The sequence below is a fragment of the Boleophthalmus pectinirostris genome, unplaced genomic scaffold (genome assembly GCF_026225935.1).
Source record: "Boleophthalmus pectinirostris isolate CB_2022bp ecotype Guang Dong unplaced genomic scaffold, ASM2622593v1 HiC_scaffold_12, whole genome shotgun sequence".
Classification (NCBI taxonomy): Eukaryota; Metazoa; Chordata; class Actinopteri; order Gobiiformes; family Gobiidae; genus Boleophthalmus; species Boleophthalmus pectinirostris.
In genome coordinates, this window is record NW_026571018.1 from 24480571 (window position 1) to 24498272 (window position 17702).

At 37.7% G+C, this 17702-nt stretch overlaps 5 protein-coding genes across 8 annotated transcripts; 3 read left to right on the forward strand and 2 right to left on the reverse strand.

Annotated features, from left to right (window-relative positions):
- Positions 1-591: 591 nt before the first annotated feature.
- mia (MIA SH3 domain containing) lies at positions 592-3435 on the reverse strand. The gene is made up of 6 exons (XM_020922898.2): positions 3319-3435; positions 2809-2866; positions 1446-1505; positions 1064-1197; positions 886-996; positions 592-804 (listed from the first exon to the last, which is right to left on the reverse strand). The coding sequence occupies exons 3-6, from the start codon at positions 1492-1494 to the stop codon at positions 781-783; spliced, it is 318 nt and encodes a 105-aa protein (XP_020778557.2). The 5' UTR covers positions 1495-1505; positions 2809-2866; positions 3319-3435; the 3' UTR covers positions 592-780.
- On the forward strand, positions 1817-6009 carry bicdl2 (BICD family like cargo adaptor 2). 2 transcript variants are annotated; one of them, XM_020922895.2, is made up of 10 exons: positions 1817-2069; positions 2535-2898; positions 3379-3594; positions 3851-3967; positions 4260-4406; positions 4567-4713; positions 5281-5355; positions 5475-5557; positions 5637-5751; positions 5833-6009. In XM_020922895.2, the coding sequence occupies exons 2-10, from the start codon at positions 2653-2655 to the stop codon at positions 6004-6006; spliced, it is 1320 nt and encodes a 439-aa protein (XP_020778554.1). In that variant the 5' UTR covers positions 1817-2069; positions 2535-2652; the 3' UTR covers positions 6007-6009. The 2 variants fall into 2 exon arrangements, with proteins under 2 accessions (XP_020778554.1, XP_020778555.1); XM_020922896.2 differs by lacking the exon at positions 4567-4713.
- Positions 6010-6435: 426 nt separating this feature from the next.
- Positions 6436-9033, reverse strand: si:dkey-71l1.1 (uncharacterized protein LOC569883 homolog). The gene is made up of 10 exons (XM_020923143.2): positions 8668-9033; positions 8197-8393; positions 8057-8124; positions 7872-7964; positions 7683-7784; positions 7503-7608; positions 7281-7403; positions 7104-7180; positions 6901-7003; positions 6436-6826 (listed from the first exon to the last, which is right to left on the reverse strand). Exons 2-10 carry the CDS (start codon positions 8375-8377, stop codon positions 6687-6689), a joined length of 993 nt encoding a protein of 330 aa, XP_020778802.1. The 5' UTR covers positions 8378-8393; positions 8668-9033; the 3' UTR covers positions 6436-6686.
- Positions 9034-9036: 3 nt separating this feature from the next.
- fdxacb1 (ferredoxin-fold anticodon binding domain containing 1) lies at positions 9037-12649 on the forward strand. 3 transcript variants are annotated; one of them, XM_055148552.1, is made up of 6 exons: positions 9037-9699; positions 9775-9931; positions 10047-10250; positions 10345-10503; positions 10755-10884; positions 12514-12649. In XM_055148552.1, the coding sequence occupies exons 1-6, from the start codon at positions 9360-9362 to the stop codon at positions 12526-12528; spliced, it is 1005 nt and encodes a 334-aa protein (XP_055004527.1). In that variant the 5' UTR covers positions 9037-9359; the 3' UTR covers positions 12529-12649. The 3 variants fall into 3 exon arrangements, with proteins under 3 accessions (XP_055004527.1, XP_055004526.1, XP_020778716.2); XM_055148551.1 differs by lacking the exon at positions 12514-12649 and having other exon boundaries at positions 10755-12465; XM_020923057.2 differs by lacking the exon at positions 12514-12649 and having other exon boundaries at positions 9037-9537; positions 10755-12465.
- On the forward strand, positions 12547-17654 carry alg9 (ALG9 alpha-1,2-mannosyltransferase). The gene is made up of 15 exons (XM_020922967.2): positions 12547-12812; positions 13560-13695; positions 13768-13902; positions 13984-14054; positions 14129-14217; positions 14400-14535; positions 14615-14702; positions 14868-14973; positions 15055-15177; positions 15324-15478; positions 15567-15696; positions 15772-15919; positions 16102-16231; positions 16905-17032; positions 17108-17654. Exons 1-15 carry the CDS (start codon positions 12670-12672, stop codon positions 17229-17231), a joined length of 1842 nt encoding a protein of 613 aa, XP_020778626.1. The 5' UTR covers positions 12547-12669; the 3' UTR covers positions 17232-17654.
- The last annotated feature ends 48 nt before the right edge of the window (positions 17655-17702 follow it).

The window sequence follows — 17702 nt, forward strand, 5'->3', positions numbered from 1 at the left end:
AGCTCAGAAAGTAGATTGCCCTTAGGAATAGGCAGTGCTAAGATCAGCCTGACCTCCTGGCCTTCATTCCTGTTTCCCTTGATGAGAAGACAGGAAAACTCAAAACCTAGTGTAAGGCTTAATTGCACTAACTCTACATTGCAAAGCTGCTTATTTGGAGCTAATATGACACTCCTCTGTTTTAGTTAAATAGCCATTATTCTTTAGTGTGGATAGCACCTAAAATGTTTATTAAAATTTAACAACAAAAATGATATTTGATCTGTATAAGCAAAGCATAAAACAATACTAAGTTTCAACAAAATAGAAAGCTGAGAATATGACAGAGAATACGATGAATGTTAAAGGTGAATCTTAATCATATTTTATTTGTGTTTCAAAAGAAGAGATTGGATTCACTCTTGAGGACCACCAGAAAAGAGGCGTGAGGACAAAGTTTGATGTATGAGCAACGATGAGCAAGTAATGCTTGAGATGTAATTATTTGTATGATGTGAAGAAAGAGAGAAAGACATTAATAATAAAAACAAGAACAATTTAAATAATAATTGCAAGCAGTTTATTTTATTAAACCTTTGGTAGGTACATGAATCCACAATAACTTTACGATAAAATAGAAATGACAATCTTTATACCTATTCCTAATTATGATTGTAATTTTTCTAGATGCAAAAAAGATCAGCCACTAAAAGGTTAGAATGGTTAAAACGTGGTTAAATGGTTAAAACTGCTTTTTATTATTGTCATATATAGTGTGTTGCACACTTCCTTTTTTCCAGTTCAGTAACAGTAGAAGTCCCATTTCTGGATGGATAAAGAAATGTTATGAAAAATATGTTTCAGCAACATACATACCAACATGCAGTGATTTGCATTATAACTTACTGTAGTCTTAACCTCAGTGTTGGCTGGCATCAAGGCATGTGTCTCCTCCACCACACTGCTGGGAAAATGCCCAATCCGTGCCTCCTGCTGGCCATAATAGGAATCTTGCACCTACAAAATGTTAGTAAATGGTTATTGCTTTTTAGGAATTGTATTGATATGAAAAAAGAACACTCACACTGCCAGCCCAGAACAGGTTCCCTCTGTCTTTCAGCATGGCATAGACATACACAAGCTGGCCTTGTCTAATTGGGATAAATCTGCAATCTCCAGGGTAGTAGTCCTGTAATGCACGAGCTATCAAGATAGGATCTGTAGAAACAAGTACTTGCATTAGAAAGAGCATGCCAATTTGATTTTAATTTTAATTTAAATTTTACCACATACCATATTGTACAAGTTTTTTACAAAATGGCAGTAAATAATAATAATAATAATAATAATAATAATAATAATAATAATAATAATAATAATAACAGCCCATGGGAACTCAAATTCAAATTAGATATTATCACACCTGCCTACATAATTAAGTAAAAAATTTAGGCAGTGCTACTCACGACTGCATTCTGCATCAGCACATAGTTTCTTGTCCGAAAGTTTGGGCATTTCTTTTCCAGCTTCAGATGGGAATATCAGCAGAAGCCAAAGTGACAACCCAAACAGGAGATGGTGATACATTTTTGCATGTGAAAACAGCCACAGATTTAGATATGATAGTGATCTTGTTGTAAAGTTCTTCTTGTGCCTTCTGGTCTATTTGCCTAGTTAAGAGAGAGTAGCCCCTGTCTTTACACTCCCTACCCCCTTCTCCTTATACAGACCCTCTTTCAACCCGAGCAGGTAAACAGTTACATGGGATAAGGAGGAGGGACTAACTTACTACTTAATGCAACCTCTTGTCTCATCCCAAATATTCTTTCCTAAACTTTTTTTTTTTTTTCATTATCCAGCCACTAGATGTCCCAGCTCTACATCATCTTGCCACATAGTATCTTCCTTGTTACTGTATCTCCACACCTTTTGGTCTGTGAGGGTGGAGTCATTGGCTGTTTATATTTCCACTGTCAAGGAAACCAGCTTAGCCTCCCTTGAGCAAACACACCCACAGACACACATATACGCATGCAGTGACCAAACAGGAAGCAGCAACCTGTTACGAATCACTTGACTGGTGTGGTAAGGTAAGGCTATATTTTCTATATACATCCTGAAAATTCATAAAATTTTTGGTGTGACAAGTCAAATAATGATTAAATCATGTTCTAGTAATTACCAATACATGTCCATATATTTGTTTATGAAAAGTTGTTGCGAACTTTGGGCAATACAGAGGAAAAACTTGAACTGGCTGGACAGATTGCTGTTTTGTCTTTTTAATTAGTGGTTACTATAGAGACGTACAATGTGGCAATTAGGAGTTTTTGGTGTATTAATAGAGAAAGCTTGAGAGCACAATGGCTGGAATTTTTCAGGAGGGGGTAGAACGTTGTGAACAGTGGAGTTGGTATTTCGGTCAGAGAAACAAAAGCTGATATCTAACAAAAGCACTACTTAAAGAGTCCATGTGGATTAGATTACTAGCAAACAAGTACTATGACGCACTGGCATTCCCAATGTAAAACTATGAATGTTTTTGTTCCATACAGGGTCACCTATGAATGAGATTTGGATGAACCAGATGGATGCCAACAAACTCAGCCACAAAGGATTTTGAAGGATGATTTCTGTTTAAGGTGACTCATCGTTTCAACCTAAATCCACAAGATGTTTACACCCAGGAAAAGCAGTCTTCCCTCTCCCAGTTTGGAGGACTCTTTCTTCCCTCTATCTGCATCCTCTTCTATCTCTCTGTCTTTTGCTCTCCCTTCTTCATCATCCCCAAATGGCAGCGTGGACAGTGGGGCAGGGATAGAGACTGACCTGATACTGGCGGCAGAGTTGGGACAGGCCCTCCTGGAGAAGAACGAAGAGTTGTCAGCTGCTCTGGATCAAAGGGAGAAAGAATGTGAGGTTAGTGTGACCTTTTAAATGAGACAAAAAGAACAGTATAGTTATTACTGTGCTAGAACTGTGTGTTTTTGCGAATCTGTAATGCTGTTATAAATACAAAACAAGGGGGAAAAACAGATGTAACTTAAGTTTTTAGACCATTTAACATTGTCATGAATATGAATCTTAAAAAGGGATTTTAGAAAAAGCAATAAAGTACATTTTTAAATTATAACAGTACTGATTGGAATAATACATTATTTAATAAACAAACATGTTTATGTTATGTTATGCTTTATTAATAATAAGTAGTAGATTCAATTTAACTAATACTCAATTAATTGTTTTAATCATTTAGATAATAAATTATGTTGAATTTGGCTTTGTGGTGGTAAAAAATATTTGCAATATTTTTGACAATCTTAATGAAAAAAATGTCACCTTAATAGAGAGCAATACAGTAATACAAACTTATGGAAAACTTGTCTTGGTTTCTTTTAGGCTTTGCAGCAGGAAAAGCACATCCTCCAAAGAAAACTGGAAATGAATGAACTAGCCTCTAGCCAGAAAGAGGCAGAACTGACCTCAGATTTGACTTCTTTAAAAGCAGAACTGGAGCGCTATCAAACCAGTGGGCGTGACAGACGTCGAGACGAGAGCGATCAACTAACTCAGCTGGCCAATCACAACCAGCGCCTGGTGGAGCAGTTAGCAGAGGTTAGCATTTGTTGTTTTTGGTTTTTTTTCAGATACAAAGACAATAAAGACAATTACATCCCAAGTATGTTGGGAAACATTGTGTGTATGTGTTGGTAGATGGGATTAGTGTGTGTGTTTTTAACTGTCTGGGATGATGTAACACTGTCACACAGACACCAACAATGTCGACCAGCAGGTTTGGAGTGTCCTGTTTTAGTCCTGTTTTAGTCACAAATCAAACAATAGCTCTTCTCCATGCCTCTCCCACCTTCAGGCTGTGACACTGGAGCACTCCTTGAGGACTGAACTGCGATCTCTGAGGGAGGAGATGGAAGAATCCTCCTTCAGTCGAAATATAAGTTTCTCACAGTTAGAAAACATCCAAGCAGAGGTATGCAACAGACTGTGTGGTTTTACTTTTAAAAGAAATTATTTGGGAAGTTCTAAATCAGCAAACATCCTTCATGTAGTAAAATAATGGGCCCACAGCATACAATTCATATTTATATAATTAAGTTAAACACATCTGGGAAGGTTAATTCAAATTATAATAATGAGTTATATATATGAAATATAATATGAGCATAGCACATACAGTATATAAGTGGTACAAAATGCTTACAGTTACATTACAGACATACATATTAGGTAATCCTCAAATTGTTAATGGCTACCTTTTACAGAACAGGGTTTTGTCAGAGCGCCTGTCCCACATGGAGAGGCAGCTCAAAGCATCAGAGGAGGACACAGAGAGACTTCGAGTGGAGAGAGAGGTGCTGAGGGAGAAAGTATCTGACCTGCAGGTTAAACTGAGCGAGCGAGAGGCTGAGGTGAGCAAAGTCTGAGTGAACAGTTGATGCAGGAAAGCCTGCATCTACATGACATCATCTTCAACTTTAATTAAAAAATAGCTCCGCACCCATAGATTAACACTGGCTTCTAACCAAACTCACCTCTGCCTGTCTGTGTCTGCTTGTTGTGTGTGCGTAGATAGAGCAGGAACAGGGAATGATCTTTGAGTTGCGAACCATGAATCGTTCACTGCAGCAAAAGGCTCTGAGCCTGGGAGAAGAGAGTGTCCTGGACAGCTCACACTTACAACCCTTGTCTTTGCTTAGTGAGATTCAACAGTCGCAGGTATTCACAGAGACACACAACCACACACTGAAAGTTGTCCAACGATTCAAATTAAAACATAACAGTCTCTGACAGCGAAGGTATCCCCATGGCACTCATTGGCATCTGTTGCACAGGATATTTTTGCCCTCATTTCTGATGTTTTGACAGTAGAAAGCACTGCAATTAACTAAAACTGTTCTATTAATGTACAGCAACAGTGCATCAGCAATTTCCATATTGAACCTATATGCAGAAATATGCTGAATATAATTTGCAGCTTTGCACTTTGCTTTTTTAAAATGGATGCATTAGGAAAAAAAAAAAAGAAACATCAGATTAAACTTGAGGGCCCCGTACAGCATGTTCTAGTCTTCTTAACAGACTAACACAGCTTATATGTACTAACAATCTGTTAGGTATCAAATAACCTTAATTCTTGAGAATGTCATGTGATAATTTATTTAATCCATATCAGCATACAGTAATGGACAATATATATATATATATATATATATATATATATATATATATATATATATATATATATATATATATATATATATTCTAAATATACTTTTTGTCTAGGCAAAGGAGGTCCTTTTAGCGCACTCAGAAGTTTTACAAACAAGAGATCAAGAAATACAAACACTAAAAGAAGAGGTATGTTGGTCAATAAAAACAAGTCAGCATTTTCTGATAAAAATATAAATGAATCGTAATAATGGTTATTGGGAATACATAATCTATGACCTGATGTAATGCTATTATGTATTTTACAGCTTAAAGCTAAACAAGAAGAGCTGGATTCATTACAGCAGGAAATCAAGCAATTTAGAGGCAGTCCTGAAAAGCCAAGCTACAGGTATTTCTACAAAACATTGACCTAATAGTTTTCTAGTGTTCTCTGTCAGAACCATGTGTGTTTTGTCATCTCTGTACAGTACTTTAGAGAGTGAACTGGCAACAGTGCGGCAAGAGAAGGAATCACTCACCAACCAGCTTCTCAACACCATAAAACACAAGGTGGCACTGTCTCAAGAGCTTGAGGCTTGGCAGGTGCTTGGATAATATTGGCCTTACTTGAACATATAAAATAAACATAACATAATTGGAGCATTGTATTTTGTATTTTTACAGGAGGACATGCGATTAGTGATTAATCAACAAGTGCTGCAGAGAGAAGAGGAAAGACAAAAGGAGCAGGAAAAACTTGCATCACCTGCTGCAGCTGGACTGCAAAGAAGTAAATCTCTAAGACTCAAAGGAGAAATTGGGAAAGGATTTTTTTCATCATTATTCAGAGACAAATGACACCTGAGGAGCAGCCATAACCTCTACCAATAAACAATGTGAGCCCTGAATGCCAGATGATCCACATATTAAGCTTCACATACTAACTTTGAATTATTTAAAAAAAAATGTAATATTGACAGACCTCATTTTGAATATTATTTAATGTATTTCTGTATATGAATGTACAGAGCCATCAGTATTGATAAAGATATATAGAATATATTTTAAATTGTACATAGTTTTACTAACTATTTTAGATGTGTTTATATTTTTAGCACCTTTGATGGAAATATAACTATCTGTATACATATACAAATTCTGCAACACTAAACTGCTTTCTGCACGTAAACAAATCCTTTTTTTTCCAGAAAAATAAATAATTCTTTGAAGGAATCAGATGTGTCAAAAAATGTTAACAGTTATTACTATATCATAATCTTTGTTTAATTCAGATGCAAGAATTATAATACAAGTAAAAGTAAAATGAAAAAATAAAATCATATTTTAGTTAAATTTATATGGCCAAAACAAGTCCTTTATGGTCCAATTTTCCACAAATAATATTCAGTTTCAGAGGTAGACCCAATGCAAATCTGAAACTGAAATACATTATGGGGATCCATTCTCGATATCCACGTAAAAGTCATATAGTTTCTTCCATAAATTAATTTATGAAAGTGTTCCTGCAAATTGTGAAATCATCCTACATTGACACCAAGGCCCACTTGAAGCTTGTCTCCTCTGTGATTCACAAAGGCACCCATAATGAGTGTGGCTGGAAGTGGGGTCAGACGCTTCTCCAACACTCCTCCTATGATGCACCGACTGTTCACCATTCCTAGAAAGAGAAACATAATAATTATAATGCTTTCTCTTGCTTAAAGATTAAAAGGGTTTAGCAGTGGTATTTACCACGAAAGACCATGTTGGCCTCTGGGAGCTCCAATTTGTATCCAAATGAGGTTGTTGTCTCTTGAGTTCTTGTGCTTGCTTCAAACTCCACACCAACTTGAATCTGCAGCCAACATAAGCAGGTCAATACTGCACTTCACAGCAGAAGATGTGAGCTAAATGTATAAAAACAATGTTCAACTTTGAGTAAATCCTCACTGTACTTGTTTGTTTGCTCTGTGATAGTAGCTTGCATGGGCTCCTCCCTTCCCAGCATTAAGTGTCACCACCCAGTTTGGCCCTGAGAAGATGATACTGCATGAATGTGAAAAGCTGAGACCAATTATAAGATCAGTGCAAGATCAATAGCAAAAACTGATGAATTACAAAGAAAAACTCACTAGAGTATTGCCCAGCCAAAGTCAGAATACCTCCTTCCTCTGCTCGACCCCGATGGTAGACAAGCTCACCTCCTAAAACTAGACCTGATGAAACACTCTGCAAAAAGTGTGCTACAAGGATGACTGTGAACAAAAGTATAAAAAATAAATATAAATAGGGTTGAATTCTATGTGGTAGACTAGACAATATAAATCATTGCAATTAAATTTTTATTTTCTTACCCGACTCACGGAGGATGTCTGGATTAGCTACAGTCACTGCAGCTGTAAAGTCATTTCCCCTGTACTCTGTTTCAAACTGCCATGTTACAAACTGGGATTGCTGAGTCTACAACACAATAAAAAATATAGATAGCCCATAACAGGTACACTTGAGAATTACTAGGTTAAGTTTTTTCCCACCTGAAAGACTGTCCTGGCTCTGACACGTTCAGTTAAATGCAACAAAGCGTGAGCATTGAGACTCCCTGAAGAATCCATCTCACCAATTAATGCGGGGGCATCCTGCATGTGTGAGACCAGTTCAGAATAAATTCAAACACAATTCAATTCACAAACATGTTTATAACAAACATTCACATTAAGTCTCACCTTGTCTTTGCTGTTATCATCTGTTTGCAAATGCTCAACATGGAATCGGTAATAGGAAGGACTAACAGCACTAAGATGAAGAGTGTGACTAACCTACAACACATTAGACATTTACATATACTGTTCAATGCAATAAGTGTTACCCATGTCATTTATTATTGTAATATGTAAAACATGGTTAATACCTTAAAGAAACTACTCAAGGTTTTATTAAGAATCATCTTAACTCCCTCAATCTGTTGAGGAAACACCTCTATGAGGAAAAGATTTCAAAGATTATTACTGACAGTAAATGGAAAGTTACATGATTATTAAGACGGTGTACCTTTGCAGCTTCTGTGCAAAGAGTGAAAGCTACCAGGGTTAGGTAGGCGCCCATCTCTTCTCTCCCAGCGAGGAGGGCTGTCCCAGTGTGCAGGATGTGCATCCCAGCGAGAAGGAGCAGGCTCTGTGGAGAAAGGCCAATTCTGACCTGGCGTGGAGGACAGAGCTAGAACACTGCCCATGTGGGCAAAGTCTTTCCTGGGGAAACACAGGAAAAAGAGAAAAGATAACAAGAATGTAATTTCTCTTTGTTTATGATGAAAATTACAATACATACATAAAACACACATACATAAACTGCATACGTAGAAAAACATACGTAAAAACAAAAACATATGTTTATGCATAATATGGCATTCACTTAGGCCTATAAAGATGTTGTGATCTCATCTGCTAACAGCAGGTGCAGGTTATGTGAGCTAACTTGACCTTAGCATGAACAAAACAGACAGATTGTGTTTGGATTACATACCCTCCTTAAGCAAAACACTTAAAATTCCAGACGGAATTAAGGAGTGCACATCAGACAGGTTGTCAGTTTATCTTTTAAATAAACAGAAGAAGATGACATTTTAGGATGATGGGATACAGGGATGCTGCGGTTAGCCGTTCTTCAGTGATGTGCTACACTGCCGCTGCATCCCCACGTCAAAATACGAAAAGTATTCCCGAAAGCATGCATAAAAGACAATCTGCAAAATAAATACTATCTAAAATAATATGAATGTTGCACATCAGTCAACACGATGGAATATCAAAATGTTCGTTTTATTTGACACTTTGCCTAGGAACCTAAATTACCAACCATGTGTTCCGCGGTGTTTCCAGTCGGTATACTGTACTGGGGACACCACATCTTTCGAGCCGCTGTTGCTACAGGTACTTCTTCAAAGGGAAGAAAAGGTCAACCTTCCCTTTTCTATGTTTTTCATATTTTTTTAACAAACAATATTGCCACACTCAGACGATGTGGCAAAGTATTCCGGTTGAGTATTCAGCAAAAATGCCGACATTATTATGAATGAAGATAGTGGTGGTCATCCTTACGCACCCACGCATCTCCTCTTTCATCAAGCTGCGTTGTTGGCTTTTTTTTTTTTTTTACGTTTCTACTAGGATATTACGATTTTTATACCTTGAAGATTGTTTACACCAGCTCAAAATATGTCGCCTTTACGGTCTGTGCTGTTGGTAGGAGAAGGTAACTTCTCTTTTTCGGCTTCACTGTGCCAGTCCTTAAGAGGGTCTGACACCATCGTTATAGCCACTTGCCTGCAGCAAGAGGACGAGGCACTGCGGCACGAAGGGTCAGCCACTAACATCCAGATCATCCGGGAGGCTGGTAGGATCATTCACTCAAGCCAGATCTTTTCCCGTATTTTAGAAAACAAAATACCAGAACGTACTAACTGCATCAGAGGAAAAAAGTATATGATGAAAATACATGAGATTACAAATATAATGGGACCTATGGGACTTGGATTACATGAGCCATCCTATTGCGGCATGTATAGCCTATATAGATTTATGCATGCATTTACTCTTTAAATGAATTCACTATTGTTTTTTTTTTCTCCAGGTGGAACAGTGCTATTTGATATTGACTGCACAAAGCTGGGAGAATGCATGTCTCTTAAAGGCCATTTGTTTGACCTTGTCATATTTAACTTTCCTCACTGTGGCAGAAAGAGTGGAGTTAAAAAGAATAGAGAACTTCTGAAAAACTTCTTCCACAGGTATAAAAATTATATTATATCTGTGCTATAATATTTGCTTTCAAATTTTTGAAGAAGCTTATTCTACTGTATTATCTCTGGTTGGCTGTTTGAGTCTTTTATTCTCTCTCTTTAGTTGTGTTCGGGTGTTGTCTGAAGATGGGGAGATCCATGTCTCCTTGTGTAATGGGCAGGGAGGTACTCCGGCTGACCAGCCCAAGCGTGAATGGCACAACAGTTGGCAAGTGGCAGCTATGGCTGCAGAAGCTCAGCTCATCCTCAGTGACATCCGGCCATTTGAAAGTGAGAAATATCAGAGCTACAAGTGCACTGGATACAGGTAAGACCTGAAGGTGAGTGTGCCTGTGTGAGAGAGGAGTTATTTGGTTCCAGGAATTTGCATTTACAGTTCTGGTGGCTTAACTGTTTTGCAGGAGTCAAGATAAGGGCTTCCATGTAGAAAAGGCTCTGGTGCATGTGTTCACCCACAGCCTGCCATACGCTCCACCTCAGAGGCTGACCGTAGAGGAGACTGTCGAGGGGGAGAAGGTCCAGTACCAAATGCCAGCAGAGCTCAGTGATTACATGTTCAGGTGCATAATAGATGTTTAGATTGTGAATTAATATACAGCTATATAAAAATAGCTTATTTAATTTTTGATTAACCAGTTGCTATAAGTTAACATACTTACCATAATTATTTTCACAATATCATCCAATAAAGTAAAATAAGTTCTTGATTTAAAAGAGGTTAAATCTGAACTGAGTTAGAAGAACAATTTGAACCATAACAATCGTTATTACATTTATTTTGCTACCTTATGTTGTCTGTCATTTCTTCTAGGGAATTCCTCAAATCAGGCTCAACTCACCCTGTTAAGCTTGTTCAAGACTTTGTTCTCAAAGGACTGGCAGAGAGTTGGTGTGTCTCCATGATAACTGAGACCATCCCTTTTCTTCTCAGCGGGAAACAGGTGCAGAAATGCTGTAAAATAGACAGGACACAGTGTTATTTGATCCAGTTGCTTCAAAGGGACATCGATTATGAAAGTCATTCTGCGGCTGACAAAAACAAGTGCACAATTTTGCAATCCAACAGTTGGACAGAAAAGAATGAAGGAACTGCTGTCAGTTCAGAAAATGCCAGGAATAAGGGAGCAGAGGTGCTGAAACCTGTGCGGTCGCTTGATGTCGATCCAGAAATAGAATCTGAATTTTATGTTCTGCGGCCATCACTGATACCTCCACTAGAAGATTTGATTGCCAGACATAAAGCTTTAAGTACAGACTGTGAGACTAAAAGTGAAAGTTCAGAAACATTAGTAAATGTAAAAGAGACTCCCTCTGTTGGCACTAATGGCACGATGTGTTCAATGTGGGGCATTAGTGATTTGGTGTTTAAGAACATGCCTATAAATACATGGGCCCTTCCTGTGTTTCATGAACTTCTCTTCAATGCTGTTCTCCCCTCAGAGCCTGATCCACTCACAATGTTATGTGAACATCTTGAAAAGTTGCTTGGTCCATATGGAGTCTCCTTGACGACAGAGCAAGATGAGTTCTGCCTTATGGCTCAACCAATGGGTTTAGTCGGCAAAATTCTTGCAATTAAGGAAGGCGAAAGCCATAGTTTTATTAATTTATGCATTAGCTTAAATCTGGACTTACTTGCTGTGCTCCTATTTGCACTTCCAGACTGGAGACTTTTGTGGTCACATGATCCTCGTTTTTATAAGCAGTTCTCTCTACAGCCTTCACCGGGAACACCTTTCTGTCCTTTCTCTTTGTTCCCGGAACATTTTAGGTTTGATATTAGCTTCTGGACAGGGCCCAGTTGGGATGAAAGGAAGTTTTACTCTGTGGTCAGAGAGGCAAGCTGTGGTACTGTTCAACAAGTCAAACTTATTGATACATTCTCACACCCAGACCTCAGCCAGACCAGTTACTGCTATAGACTGGTCTATCATTCACATACACATGCACTTTCACATACACAGGCCCTCCTCTTTCACAAACGACTGGAAACTGTGCTCTCAACATGGTTGCATGTTACGGTTAGATAGGGTTTTGGTTTTAGAGGAAATGTCTATATCTATAAATATTTAGCTCACAGAAAATATATGTATATCAATGCTGTAACAAAATTTATTTCCATGCAGTCCTTTAGAGTTGGACCATCAGACATTATGTAGGGGTTTTCATACATTTCCTCTAAGAGCCACTTGAAACAAAAATAGGTCATGTCTGTTCCTGTGAGCAGCAGTAGTGACTAGCTTATATTTTTTATCTGATCACCATCTCATGCCTTAATGCTGAACTAAAGTAAGACATCCAAATAGTTTGATTGGACAATGTTATGGGCATATGATGAAGCAAAGCTCACAATTTTCGTTTTTCTCTGTACATTTGTATCCCTTTGCCTGGGAAACTTGAAATGGAATACTGAGGTGCAAGTTTGAGACCCAGTGTAAGCTATTAGTTGAAGTTTTCTGCATTCTCTTGTAAAAACATGTGATACACAGTTTAACTTGGCAATAAAATGGCTTTTAATCTCGTCTTTCCCTGTTTTTTGTTTGTTTGTTGGACCATATATTCCTATATAGCTGAATTTAATTTGACCTCTACGGTGAACTCCGGCCCGTATAGATCTACCATGGATCTACTCGCATCATAATAATCACACACGAACACGCTGCTTTTCTGTCATTGATCGGAGACGACGGAGAATCCCGAAGTGTGACGGCCCTACGCCGAGAAACATGGCGGCTAAGGGACTTCGGCAGCGCACCAGGAGAGGAAGCAGGCAAGATGCAAACAGTGTCAATACCCAAGCTGATTCTCGGCAACATAAAGAGGAAAAAGGAGGCGAGGAGAGTAAAATCACAGAGGCGACCCGGCAAGAGTGAGTATAAAATGCCAGTACAGACTAAATGCATCGCTTTATTGGGCAAAGCTAACGCTAGCTAGTGTGCACGTTTGTTTTGACATGTCAACATAAAAGCACTCTTTACACAATACTCTAAAAAACAAATCTACAAATAATATGTATTGTGTTTTCATGTTGCGCATTACTCTTAGTGTATTAATATTAAGAAATTGTATACATTTTATTAGCGTTTAGGCGTGCACTTACGAGCTTGTGGAGGCTGGAGCTCATTCATTCTTCATAATATTAATTGTCTGTAGCTACATACATTACCTGTCTGTGACTTGCAATGAGTGCAATGAGGGGAATGGTCCTATATACTTTAATTTATTGATACAGTCGTGATACATGCCGTTCATAGCTTTAATAGCATTTGTTCAGTTTATGTGACGTGTCATATCAAACCGTTGCATGAGGATCATTGCTGAGCTGCTGCTGATCCAACACTAATCTAACTAATCTGAAGATGGTCCTGTATGCATACATGCTGCCTAGAGGAGATGGCTAAGGCACCACAAAACGCAACCAATCCAAGTCATAATGTGATTTATACAATATTCAACTTATATTTGGTCAGTAGGCGGTTTGGAATGCAAACGTATTTTTTTGCTGATCTGAGTCGCTATGTTACATAATTATTCTGCATATAAAATGTCCACAGGTAAATCAATAAATTTAAATAAACCACGTTGCTTGACACATGAACTTTGTTTCCTTTTCTAGTTCAGTGAGTCGTGGGGGACAAGTTTGGGCTCCAGAGGGCTCTACAGCATTTAAATGCCTCCTCTCCGCACGATTCTGTGCAGCTTTGCTAAGCAACATCTCTGACTGTGATGAAACATTCAATTATTGGGAGCCTGTGAGTTACTATTAAACATGTACTATTGTGTATCTACAACAGTTGTAAAACTTAAACCTGTGTCTTTGGCAGATGCACTTCCTGCTCTATGGCACTGGGATGCAGACGTGGGAGTATTCTCCATTGTATGCCATCAGATCGTATGCTTATTTATGGTTACATGCTCTTCCAGCTTGTTTGCATGCTCATGTACTACAGACAAATAAAGTGAGTTGAACTGTTGAATAGTGTATTGACTAGAAACTGCAATATTGTATGTGTAAAATGGTCTGTTGCTCCTCTTTCCAGGTGTTAGTCTTCTACTTTGTACGATGTGTCTTAGCTTTCTCATGCTGTGTCTGTGAGCTCTATTTTTACAAGTGAGTTACCAGTTTGTTTTGTAATGTATAAATATAAACTATGCAGCAAAATGTACATATGACTTTTTTCCCAGGGCAGTTTGTAAGAAATTTGGTTTGCATGTTGGTCGTCTGATGTTGGCTTTTCTCGTCTTGAGTACTGGCATGTTCTGCTCCTCTGCAGGTTGGTAGCCTATTTAATACATCAGTCAGTGCATGTGTTTCTCAATTGTTGCATCATGATAGTCACTGGCTAACATTAAATTCTATCAGATTCGGGTTTTTCTCAATACTGTTTAAAATTGGGTTCTACAGGTCATGGCATTATTACATTGTAATTTTTTTTGTTTGCTCAAATGATTTTAGCCTTCCTGCCTTCTTCCTTCTGTATGTACACTACACTGGTGGCCATGACTGGATGGTTTCAGGATTCAACTCCTCTGGCTGTTTTGGGTGTTGCTGCTGGTGCCATTGTTGGATGGCCATTCTCTGCTCTGACTGGGTAAATCTTTAGTCTTATTTTTATCAGAAATGTATAAAGGACATTTTAAAAAGATAAGTCTTTCTTTTTTTCTCAATAGTCTACCGATTGCATTTGACCTACTTGTATTAAGGAGACAGTGGAAGAGTTTTATTACCTGGGCAGCCATTGCTTTATTGCTGTTTTTGGTAAGAATATCCATTTACTGTAATTTTTGTATATATACTTTTATCAAATGCATTACAGAATTGTTATTTTACACATTTGTGACATAATGAGCAAAACAATTGTTATTAGATAATTAGTGCTTAAAACACTGTCTCACCTTTTACAATATTTTATGTCATTTGTAGGTACCTTTGGTGGCTGTAGACTCATTCTTTTATGGGAAACTAGTTGTTGCACCCATTAATATTTTGTTATACAACGTCTTCACACCGCATGGGCCTGATCTGTATGGTAAAAACTATTATCATAGTTATTATAGTTGTTATTACAGTTTTGTATTTGTTTGCAAATGTTAGCTGTGTTTGTTTTTAGGCACGGAACCATGGCCTTTCTATTTCATAAATGGATTTCTGAATTTTAACCTGGTCTTTGCTCTGGCCCTTTTTTCTTTGCCACTCACTGCCCTCATGGAGACACTGTTGCACAGATTTAATGGTGAGGACCCTCTGTTGAGCAGGATTTATTGACATATCGCAGATGTGCACTTTCTGGGACCTGAACTGTTTGTATTGTCTAATATTTTCAAAGACCTGTTTAAACATTACTCCCAAATATTTAAATTTAATTTGTTTGACATGCAGTACAAAACCTGGGCCGTCCATACTGGCTGACTCTGTCTCCAATGTATTTGTGGATGTTGGTTTTCTTCACCAGACCTCACAAAGAAGAGCGATTTCTCTTCCCCATCTACCCACTGATCTGCCTCTGTGGAGCAGTTGCCCTGTCATCTCTCCAGGTTTTTTTTTTTATTTTCAGATCAAAATAATATATTTTTTATATCTGAATATGATGTAGACGTCAATATGATGTGTTTTTTGCTACAGAAATGCTACCACTTCCTGTTTCAGCGATATCGATTAGAGCATTACACTGTCTCTTCAAACTGGCTGGCGTTAAGTGCAGTTATGGTCTTTGCGGTGCTCTCTCTGTCTAGATCTGTGGCTCTCTTTAGAGGTGTGTATCCCATTTAATTTATTTCCTCCCAGTAACTATTGATCATGACCAAGCTGTTATTTTTTTGGTCCACAGCCTACCATGCTCCTCTAGATTTATATCCAGAGTTTCACCGTATCGCCAAAGACCCTACTCTGCACTCAGTACCTGAAGGCCGGCCTGTTACTGTGTGTGTGGGCAAAGAGTGGTACCGCTTTCCCAGCAGCTTTCTTCTCCCGCACAAGTCAGTGTCCAGTGCTGGAACTATTAGCTCACTAATCATTTTTGAGACATTTTCAAAGTCTTACTGCCACGTTAAAACTAATTATAACCATAATATTTCTTTGATCATTTATGTTTTATCATTTTATGTGGAGTTACTGACTTCCAAATGATGCTTTGATTAACTTTTTTCCGTAATTTCAGTTGGCAGCTGCACTTCATTCAGTCAGAGTTTAAAGGGCAATTACCTCAGCCGTACTCGACTAGTCCTTTAGCAACACAAATGATTCCTGCAAATATGAATGACCAGAACCTGGAAGAGCCATCCAGATATGTATGTGTTTCCTTAATTTAATTTGTTACATGATACAATCCAATATTGATCATCTTGTTATGACAATCTAATGTTCAACAGTCATATGAGACCAGTGCAAAAACATTGTGTCTTTTGGACCAAGGCAGATTTGGTTTTCAGACTGAGTTTAAGCTCTTATCATCTCTGACACCCTGTCAAACTCACTCAAATCTTTAGTCCTGCCTCTTCTTTTCTTGCTTTTAACGCATTCATATTGCGTATCTATCCTCATTGGGTGGGCAATATTGACAAAAATGTATCTCTGTTTATATATACTTTTTATTATTGCAGTGATATCCAGACGATATTTTCACAATGCACCAAGAACGTGCTAAAATTAGCCTGTCTTGGTGGAGTTAAACCAGAAATTGTAATTAATTAAAAAAATTACTTCATACCCTTGTTTAGATGATTATACTATACTGTACATTTCTGTCTGTTTTTGAGGTAATTTTTAATAGTTTTAGTATAATATATACATAATCTTCTAATTTTGCATATTTCAAAAAAACAATATATGGTGATGTGATCAATATTTCAATAAATCTCACCTTTAATCCTCACATTCCACCTGTTTAGTTGTGTGCCTGCTAAATGGTAAATGGTCAAATTAATGCATTGGCTTGTTCACACCCACATCTTGTTTATGCAGGTAGATTTAAAACAGTGCCACTACTTGATCGACTTGGACTTAAAAGAAGAAACACCGCTTGAGCCACGCTACTCATCTAAAGAAGAGTGGAATATTATTGCATATAAGCCATTCCTACAAGCATCAAGGTATTTATTTTGAAAAATGGCATCAGTGAATTTTGTCAATATCAAAGTTGTCATCAATGCATTCTTCTCCCTTAGGTCATCACCTATCTTTAGAGCCTTTTACATTCCTTTCATATCAGATCATCACACCACCTACAGACGCTATGTCATTTTGAAACCTCGGCGGCAAAAGCAGAGTCGTAAGCGGAGTCATGGATAAAACTGAAAAAAGACTACAAAATCATAGACTTCCTCTTTAAACAGCTGGCATTTTTGTGTAATGTCTGTATGTGTGAATAGGCATCTACATGTCTATAAGTGTTTACCCTTTAAGAACATACAGTACAGTCTACTTTTGCCTGTATGATTTGTATGTGCTCTCATTCAGTCTGAAAGTTTGTGAATGGATGTTTTTGAGGCACAGAACAAAAGACATTGACCCAAGGACACAATTTACAATGAAATTAAACTTGAAGTTGTACATTTATTTTTAAACTTCTGAACATTTTTGTTGCTGCACTTATCTGTAAATCCTTGTGTCTTTACGCTAAGTGTGAGTGGGTAAGTGACCAAATCTATGAGATCATAATTAATTTAATAATTTAAGTTAATAAAACTGACTTGATTCTGGTTTTACCTGAAACTTGTTTATTTTTGTTTAATATAGTCATCAAAGCCAATAACCCACAAG